General features: G+C 44.4%; 1 protein-coding gene across 1 annotated transcript; it reads right to left on the reverse strand.

Moving 5' to 3' along the window:
- Positions 1-1960: 1960 nt before the first annotated feature.
- On the reverse strand, positions 1961-3763 carry LOC124700517 (premnaspirodiene oxygenase-like). Its single transcript, XM_047232636.1, has 2 exons — positions 3305-3763; positions 1961-3025 (listed from the first exon to the last, which is right to left on the reverse strand). The coding sequence occupies exons 1-2, from the start codon at positions 3761-3763 to the stop codon at positions 1961-1963; spliced, it is 1524 nt and encodes a 507-aa protein (XP_047088592.1).
- Between the last annotated feature and the right edge of the window lie 6966 nt (positions 3764-10729).

A 10729-nucleotide genomic window follows, 5' to 3' on the forward strand; every position in this document is an offset into this window, starting at 1 on the left:
CTTGTAGATACAATCTAAGCAATAAGTATAGAGCTCAAATCTAAGATCATGCCACTCGGGCCCTAGTGACAAGCATTAAACACAACAAGATTGCAGCAACAATAACTTCGTAAACTTTGTAGATAGACAATCATAACGTAACAATCCATCGGATCCCGACAAACACAACACCGATTACATCAGATGAATCTCAATCATGTAAGGCAGCTCATGAGATCATTGTATTGAAGTACATGGGGGAGAGAATACCAACTAGCTACAGCTAGAACCCGTAGTCCATGGGGGAACTACTCACGGAGCATGATGGAGGCGATGGCGTTGATGGAGATGGCTTCGGGGGCACTTCCCCGTCCGGCGAGGTGCCGGGACGAGACTTCTGTCCCCCGAATTGGAGTTTCGCGATGGTGGCGGCGCCCCTGGAGTCTTTGCGGAGTTTCGTCAAGAGTTACGGTGTTTTTAGGTCGAAAGGGATCTTATAGGCGAAGAGGCGGCGCGGGGGGCACTGGGGCTCCCCACCACGGGCCGGCGCGGGCCCGGGCCAGGCCGCGCCGCCCTATGGTGTGGTGGCCCTCGGCCCCTCTCCGACTCTTCTTCGGTGTTCTGGATACTTCCGGGAAAAATAGGAGGTTTGGTCTTCGTTTCGTCGAATTCCGAGAATATTGCCCGAACAGCCTTTACGGAACCAAAAACAGCGAGAAAACAGGAACTGGCACTGTGGCATCTTGTTAATAGGTTAGTTCCGGAAAATGCATGAAATCATCATAAAGTGCAAGCAAAACATGTAAGTATTGTCATAAAACAAGTATGGAACAACAGAAATTATGGATACGTTGGAGACGTATCTTAGTGCCGGGGTTTGGCCTGGGGCAGTTCCGTGGGTGGGCAGCGGAAGTGCCGGTGGGCCTGGCGGTAGTGCCGGCCCATCGAGCGTTGCTCCCGGCCAGCCCCCTCCATTTTTCTTTGTTCCTTTTTCCACTCAAATAAAGGCAGACTTATAAACGTAATAACTCGAGCTAGGAAATTGCAAACAGGGTGAAACAATTTTGATAGCGGACATTACGAGCATCAAATAGGAATCCCCCATTATGAAGAAGGGGGAAGCGGTTACAAATTCATAGCAACCACGAAGGCCTATTTAAATTATGCAACATGACTAGATAGCTTTATTTGATTAGCCTTATGTTTTGTTCTTTTTTGGTACAATTTTCTTATGCTTCATGATGGGAAGTGGCAAATTCTCAGTTGACTAAGAATTAATTTAATCTCCAGTCAAATAATATCATCAAATTTCACTTGCAATTTAACTAGCATGAAGCACAAAGAAATCTAACTGTGCGGTGCAATTTACTCAGTTACATTCCATACCATTTTTTTTCTCAAGTACATCTCATAGGTAGTAGGATTAGGACGGTTCAGAAGTTAACTAGGAAAGTCTACACTGAACTAGCAAACCCGTTTGTAGTATATTTCTGGTTTATTTATATTTTTCATGTGTCTCATTCGAGTGCTTGTAATCACTGTTTTTTTGTTACTTTTATATTTTATTTTACTCTTGTTGAGAATCATGAATAGATTTCTGGACTTTTCGCAAAAAATATCCTAATAAACTATTGGAGAGTATATAATCGAGTCTTCGTCAATCGTGCACACACATAAATGTCACGGACCCTCGTGCAAGGTATATGGAACGACCAACTCATTTATTACATTGCACTTACACATTTGCGCGTCACACACAACTATACATCATATTACAACAATATAATACAAGCAAAGATACTCAATCATATACGCACGCTTGAGGGGCCACGGGAAACACGCTTACGAGCCGACCCCTAGTGTTTCTGCGGCGCGCAAGAACAATAGATGCAGACGGACACACATGCATACACATGTACTGATAGGAGCGCATGATAGGTCGGTATGAAGCCAACATGCAAGTAAACAAAACGTAGCTAGGCTACGCGACGACAGGGACGAAGGGCGTGGCGAGGAGCATCAGCGGCGTGCGGCGGCGCACGCCCAGGCCGGGCGCCTCCTCCATGTCCACCTCAACGACACCCTCTGGCAGCGACCAATCGAAATGATAGAGCAAGGCAACGAGGGCGAGCTCCATGCTGGCCAGCCCGTAGTTGAACCCGGGGCACATCCTGCGGCCGGCACCAAACGGCAGAAACTCGTAGCTGCTGCCTGTGAAATCCACGGCGCCGTCCTCAAACCGCTCCGGCAGGAATTCCTCGGCGGCGTCCCAGTACCTGGGGTCCCGCCCGATGGCCCACGCGTTGATCACCACGCGCGACTTGGCCGGGATCGTGAACCCTTCTAGCTCGCACAGGTCGATGCTCTCCCTGGGCACCAGCAGCGGCGCTGGCGGGTGCAGCCGAAGAGCCTCCTTGATCACCAGCTTCAGATACCGGAGGTCGCTAGCTTGCAGGTCGGCCTCGGTCACCATGGTCTTACCTTTGAACGCCTCACGGATCTGCCCCTGCAGCTTCGCCATCACCTCTGGGTTACGCATCAGCTCTGACATACCCCACTCCATCGCCGACGCCGACGTCCCTGTCCCGCCGGCGAACATGTCCAAGATGATGGCCTTGATCTTGCTGTTGTCTAGGTGGAACCCGAAGCCGCCTTTCCCCTGCAGGCCTATGAGCACATCAGTGAGGTTCTCGTCGACGTTATCAGTGGCGCCGGCCTTTATTTTATCGGCACGGGCGATGTTCCTCTCATTGATGATCTCCTCCAGGATGGCATCCACCGTCTTGTGGATGCCCTGGAGGCTGCGTTTTATGCCAGTGACGGCGGCTAGCACGGTTGTCCATGTCGGGAAGAGGTCGGGGATGTTAAAGCCGCTCGCTAGGCCCACGCCGGACTTGATGGCTGACATGAACTCTGCCGCGTTCTTCCTCTTCTTCCCGAAGGCCGCCCGCGCAACGATGTTGTTGGTAGTGCTATGGAACATCAGGCTCAGGTTCACTGGCATCGATAGCCCCGTCGCGCGGATCTGCTCCACCAGCATCCCCACCTGCATCCATGCGTGATCCATTGTCAGAGATTAAAACATGCCTTACTACATATTTCATGTACATCTGCATTTTTGTCAACTGTTGGACATGACTCTCTATGCCTTAGTTAGTTCACGTGACCGTTTTATATATGGTAAATTACGTACTTGTCTTTTCACTCCCGTTACAATCGGGTAACATGTACTTGTAGTATTGTAAGTTCAGTAATTAATCTGGCATCTTTAGTTGCCACCTTCAATGAATAATTAGATAGTACCAGGATGGATGTTCGTGTATACCTCGTCCTCCCTGATGTGGCGGAAGGAGAGCACCCGCTTGGGGCTGAGGATCTCGGCTGCGCAGAGCTGGCGGAGCTTGCGCCAGTAGTCTCCGGAGGGGGAGAAGAGGATGTCAGCCCACTCGTAGCCGACGATCTCGCCAGCGAGGAGCTTGGGACGCGTGGCGAAGTTTGTGTCGTGGGTCTTAAGCACCAGCCGCGCCGTCTCCTTGGACGACGCCACCACCAGCGGCGTCTGCCCCAGCTGCAACATCATGAGTGGGCCGTACGCATCGGCGAGGTTTTTCAGTGCCCGGTGCGGCAGCACGTTCACCAGGTGGTGCATGCTGCCGATCACCGGCAGCTTCCATGGCCCCGGCGGCGCCCTCTCGCTGATTGGGTTCAGGGCCACCTTCAGCACCTGCAACAGCGTGACCGCTCCGACGGCCAGCAGCACCGAGAGGAAAAACAGCTCGTCCATGGCTGTAATAAGCTAAGTGAGATAGCTAGCTGTGTAGTGAGCAGTGACTGGCGAGCTGGTGAGACTGGTGTGAGTTGATCCGCTGGTGGTGGCGGGGTATATATAGCGCAAGCGGGGAAAGAGGGACGCAACCCATAACCAATTGTTTAGTTTATGGTGACCTGTAAACTCGTGAACAATGTGTGGTAGTTACTGGTTAGTACATCTCCTTTCTCTAAGTCTAAGCTCGATCAGCAATAATTAAAGATTGAATGGATGGGTGGACGACCTTAGCTGCTGTGGTAGTTCAGCTCAAGATATCCATATATGGCCATATATACACGCAAATGTGTCGTTACAACTTGGTACAGTTGAGATAGAAGATTTTTGCGTCAAACTACATATGTTAGATGTAAACATGATGGATTTAAATGGATATTAGTGCCAGTTTATGGTGCAACTCAAGATACTCATAAAGCTGAATATCTTGCTGAACTTGCTAGGATGGGTGATTCAGGGTCAATCCCCTCTCTAATTGGTGGGGATTTCAATATTTTGCGAAGAAAAGAGGATAAAAATAAGATAATTTCATGCCACATTGCCTTTCGTTTTTAATGCCATTTTTGAGAGTCTTAACTTGCGAGAGTTGCTCTCTCAGGTAGACAATTCATTTGGGCTAATTGGAAGGAAAACCCAACGTATGAGAAGCTTGACCGTATCTTTTCGATGTAGAGTGAGAACAAAAATTTCCTCTAGTTACTGTGAGAGCTCTGACAAGGACAGAATCAGACCATGCTCCTTTGTTAATTGATTCCGGTAATCATTTTCATATAAGTAATAAAGCGCACTTTTCTTTTGAAACATCATGGTTGAAATATGAAAATTTCTATGAAATAGTGAAAGCTGAATGGGAGGCTGAAAATCGTGGAAATACTCCTATTGCATATGGCAGAACAAAATAAGACACCTTAGACGTTTTCTTAAAGGTTGGGCAAAATGTTTAAGTGATCAATACAAGAAAGAAAAGGAAAAGTTACTTTCATTGTTAGATCAATTAGACTTGAAAGCTGAGTCAATTCCCCTAAATGAAAATGAAAGAACTAAGTTACGAAAGGCAAATGACGATTTAACAAAACTTCGCAGAGATGAGGAGTCAAAATTGGCACGAAGGGCCAAGGTAAAACATATTCAAGAAGGGGGGACAATACTAAATATTTCCACTTAATTGCAAATGGAAAACATCGAAGGAAAAAAATATTTCAACTAGAACAAGAGGAAGGAACCATAATGGGTGATGAAAACTTGCAAGTCCGCATTACTGGAATATTATAAGAAGTTGTTTGGAGAGTCAGCTACTTCTACTCTCACATTGAGTGAGGAATACACGCAGGATATACCGCAATTAACCCAAGAGAAGAATAATATCCTTGTTGCTGAATTAATAGAGAAGGAAGTCAAGGATGCTATTTTTCAGATGGAGGACCTGATGGTTTTCCAGCTGAGTTTTACCAAACCTTTTGGAAACTTATCAAGGGTGATTTAATGCCAATGTTCCATCAACTGCATTCAGGGGAATTACAGTTGTTCAAATTGAACTTTGGTGTTATTACCCTATTGCCTAAAAAGGAGAATGCGATGCAAATCCAGCAATATAGACCAATATATCTTCTTAATGTTAGTTTTAGAATTTTCACGAAAGTCACTACTATTAGAGCTAATACTGTTGCTGAAACAATTATTAGTCCTACACAGTCGGCATTCATGCCAAGACGACATAAAACCATTCACGAACTTCATCGGAAGAAAATGGATGGAGTGATATTTAAAATTGATTTTGAGAAGGCTTATGATAAGGTAAAATGGTCTTTTCTTCAACAAGTCATGCACATGAAAGGTTTTGATCCCAATGGTGTCAACTCATCGAACAATTTGTTAGAGGAGTAAGTGTAGGGATCAGATTCAATGGTGACATTGGTCACTACTTTCGAACAAGAAAGGGTCTTAGACAGGGAGATCCTCTGTCACCTGTCACCTTTATTATTCAATATTATTGCACATATGTTGGCCATCCTAATAGCAAGGACGAAGGAGGATGGACAGATAGAAAGTCTTATTTCTCATCTAGTTGAGGGAGGAATTTCTATACTGCAGTATGCGGATGATACGATACTTTTTATGGAACATGACTTTGAAAAAGCCGTCAATATGAAACTTATATTGCGTTTCTTTGAAGAATTGTCATGACAAAAAATTATTTTTCACAAAAGTGACATTTTCTGCTTTGGCAAAGCTAAGGAAGAAGAGGAATAGTACAAACAACTTTTTGGTTGTGAGTTTGGTTCTTTGCCTTTGAGATACTTGGGCATTCCAATTCATTATAGAAAGTTGAAAAATTCTGAATGGAAACCATTTGAGAGTCGTTTTGAGAAAAAGCTGGGGTGTTGGGCTGGAAAGATGTTATCATATGGGGATCGCCTTGTATTGATTAACTCAGTTCTTACTAGTTTTCCGATGTCTGTACTATCTTTCTTTGATATACCTAAGGGGTAAGAAAGAGATTAGATTTTTTCCGTTCACGCTTTTTTTTTGGCAGTGTGAGGAAAATAAAAAGAAGTATCGATTAACTAAGTGGAACTTAATTTGCAGACCCAAAGACCAAGGTGGTCTGGGAATTGAAGTACTGGAGATTAAAAAAAATTGCATGCTTAGGAAATGGCTTTATAAGCTCCTTTCTGAAGATGGGTTATAGCAAGAACTTTTGAAAAACAAGTACCTCTCTCAGAAAACCTTGGCTGAAGTTGAAAGTAAACCTACTGATTCACCTTTCTGGAAGGGCCTAATGAAAGTTGAAGGGGAGTTCTTTAGCAGAGGTAAATTTGAAGTTGGTTCAGGAGAAGGAGTGCGGTTTTGAGGACATATGGTTAGGGGAGCAGACCCTTGCATCTCAGTATCCCCAATTATATAATATTGTCCATCGTAAACATGATACGGTGGCGACTGTTATGAGTTCGACCCCGTTAAATATTGGTTTTCGGAGAAGGCTGATTGGCAATAAATGGGATCAATGGGTTCACATTTGCGAGAGATTAATGGAGATAAATCTAAATGATGACCAAGATAGGTTCATTTGGGGTATGACAGCTTCAGGGAAGTTTACTGTTAAATCTATGTATGGTGATATGATGAATGGTCATACAAGATATCTCCTTAAGTATCTTTGGAAGATAAAAATCCCACTAAAAATTAAAATCTTTATGTGGTTCCTTAGTAAGAAAGTCCTTTTGACCCATGATAATCTAGTAAAGCGAAATTGGAATGAAAATACGAAATGCTCTTTCTGTGACGCCGAGAAATCAGTGGAACATTTGTTTATTTTCTGTCATTTTGCTAGGCTGATTTGGCGGGTGGTTTTTGCTGCATATAACATTCCACCTCCATCCAATGTCACAAATTTGTTTGGAAATTGGCTAAATGGAACTGACAAAACTGATAAAACTAGAATTCGCATTGATGTTTCAGCTTTATGTTGGTCAATTTGGAATTACAGAAATGATATTATCTTTAACAAAAATGATTCTACTAATTTTTTGCAGGTTATTCATACTATGGTTCACTCGATCCAGCTTTGACGTTTCTTGCTCCCGGAGAATCAGCGGGAGTACATGGTTTCTGGATGCAACCACTTCGAATGGTTGCCCAGGATATTTTCTACCAGGCTACTTGGCGGCTGTTAGGAGACTACATGATGCGGAATCTGTTTAGCCGACTTTTTCTTTGTTTGGTTGGTTTTTGTATCGATCCTCGTTGATCTTTTGAATTGTAAACTCTGAATATTTAGTTCTTTTAATAAAAGGACCGATGCAGAGGTCGGGGCATACCCCATTTCGAAAAAAAAATATACACGCAAATAATATACTTTCGGAAAAAACGCTTTTATGAAGTGGGCTAGCCGTATTGTACGAATTTTGTGCACGCACGTACCGGTGCCTGCATGCCCACTCGTGAAGCACATTGTGTGTTTGATTTGATCCGGCTATTGTGGAAAGACGATTCCTTCTTTTTTGTCTGGTTAGAGATACTGTGGATTATTTTCGTCTGGTTAGAGGAGGGACGATACTGATCGCAAGCATTAGTTTATATATAAATAGAGATAAGTGTACTACTGCAGTTAACATGTACTGAAGTTTCTCGAAAAGTAGTTGGCCACGTGCATGAAGGAACGGTGACCAAATTAGCTTGTGTTGCGGTGGAATAGTCCCTCCAGTTTAAATAATTATCTAAAAATAGATATATCTAGACAAAGTTAGCATAATGAATATGAAAACTAAATAGAAAGGTAAACCTTACAAGTCTAGTAGAATGTGACGTCTTTCAGACATGTTTTCGTGTATAAATAGTTAAATACATCTATTTTTAGATTATTTTAAACTAGAGAGTTGTATAATATTTCGTACTTTCCATTAAATAATGCTTGTGATCACAAGGATACCTCCCTCTAACCAACTGAAAAACCAACTGAAAAGAAGCACATGGTCAAACAGGGCGAAAAAACTTATGGTACGTCTCTCCTCAATTATGGGATCAAACAAAATGTGCATCACGAACAGGCAGACGTGGATCGCCGAGACGTGTGTACACATAAGTACAGTAGGACTGCTTTCATGCATCACATATTTGATAACTTTTGGCTTCAACACAAAGATTTTTTTGGAGAGGTTTTGACAAAACATAAAATATTATCATGCAAAGGAGTAAAACAACTATAATCACATTAAACCAAGATAAAGGGGTTATTAAGAGACAATACCCACTGAAATAATATAATCCATCACGGATTTCTACCAAAAGGTTTTCGGGCATCCTGATAATTCCAGCGTGCGCATGGATGCCACAGAAATTAATCGTGGACAAACTAGGCAACAAACAAAGTTTTTCGTCCTGATGATCTTAACATTGAATTTTATCAGAAAGAATGGAAATTTGTTAAAATGATTATTCTAGGCTACCACAAGATTACTGTAATGAGAACCTGGAAATCTCCAGGCTCATTTATGAAGTGATCACTCTCGTGACAAAAGGAAAAGATGCTGACACGATACAAATAGCAGGCCTCACTGTCTTATAGCCGAATCATCATCAGTGAAATTGGCTAGCTAGATAGGGAAATTGATGATAGGAATGAGCCGATGAATGCGGTTCGTCACACAGCCAGTTGATGGGCATGTTGAAAAATATGCGAGAGTGCTCGAGCTCACCCTGGAGCGTTGGTCACTCTCCAGCCACCATCAATGTTGGCACCAATGTGCGCTCATCCTTTCCATTCAAGCATCTCTAGCATATTGCGGCAACACCGCGGTTTGTTTGTCCAGCATCGCAGTCACTACGGTGGACCCGCATCATGGATAAATAGGGTATTGGGTTGAGGAGAGGAGGTTATATAGGAAAGACCGCACTCGTTGAGGAGAGGCGTCAAATAAAGTGTTGTGATCGGGCAACCGATTGAAATTGTTTCCCATTTCTCTTACTACAATATCTACATCCATTGATAGCAACATTAATTATGCCATTGTTTGACCTACTCGTGTTAATTTTGCGATGGTATGTAAAAGTCCAATATGGATATGACATATAGCTTAATGATATGCTATCACCAAGTCCCATAAAGTTCAACAAAAACTATCACTGTAATGATCATGTCTATAATGTGGTGAGACATCCCATCCCACATGACCATGCCAAGGAAGGGGAAGTGTCAAATAGCTACCAGGACCATCATATGAAAAAAAAAATAGATTAGGGAGTATATAACCAAATTAGGCATTCTATGTTCTATTCTATGTTCTGACGATCATGCAGGGCGGAGACAGTCCCCGGCAACAAGGGCCATGGCCTGGGGCGTGGCATATTTTCCTTCCTACACCTATATAGCTTTCTGACTTTGCTCGGGGTACTCACTTGTCCCATCTTTTATGGCCCATGATGCCCAGTGCAAACTAGCGACATATATCGAACTTCACATCGACCGCTTGAAGCCTCGAACATTAGCTCGTCGGCCGCTGGGGCAGGACTCGCGCTATCACGCGCCCATGCAACTCTATCATTGCCGCCTCACTTCCCGCCTCTATCTTGCACCCCTCAGGCTCCCCGGAGGGGTTCCAACCATCCATAGTCTAGGCATTTTTGGGCCACACCATCCTTCTCCACCGTTGTGCCACACCGTCGCGGCTGCTGGCCTCCTATGACGCGGAGTGTTGATGCTAGCGTGCCCTTCCAGGAAAGTGCTCTCATGCTACGGCTCTGCCTCTTCATTCTAGGTAATACATGCGGAAATGCGTTTTGGTACCCGGGTCTACATGCTCCCGTGTCATGGGGAAAGCAATCCCCACCAGGTGGAAGTCTAGGTGGCGCATGCAAATCTTCTTGTCTCCATCATCAACACAATTGCCACGCTGATAGTGCTGGCTGTCCTAATCACCCTGCTGTTGGGATCTGACACAAAATGAAGTATGTAGTTACCCAGGCATATGTTGTGGGTTCTTTTGTGGTACCCCCAAGTGAATTATAGCCATTAATTTCCGTCCAATCAATGGCTGAAATATATTCATACCACAGTCTAAAATTGAAGAGGTATGTTACATACCTGGGAGAATTTTCGCACGTCAGAAAAAAAAAACGTAGACGGGCCGAGCCCAATTAGATTGGTCCAGCCTCAAGATCTGCCAAGTGGATCTTCGTTCTTCTCCAGATGAGTGATTGCAGCCTGTCAAGTGGATCCTCGTTCTTCTTCAGCGATGCTCCTGCGGGAGGTTCCGCCGCCACCGCCGCTCTCGGTCCATTGCGCAACTGCGGCGCCGCCACCTCCTCGCCCCCTCCAGAGAGTAAGTCCTGAAGTAGACCTACCCTCTCCGCCGTCCCCTTCCCCAATACGTCTCGGCGGCGGCGCCTTCCCTCCAATCCGATTCCTTGTGCGGGCGGGCGGCTTGGCCG

This window comes from Lolium rigidum, chromosome 3 (assembly GCF_022539505.1).
Source record: "Lolium rigidum isolate FL_2022 chromosome 3, APGP_CSIRO_Lrig_0.1, whole genome shotgun sequence".
NCBI lineage: Eukaryota > Viridiplantae > Streptophyta > Magnoliopsida > Poales > Poaceae > Lolium > Lolium rigidum.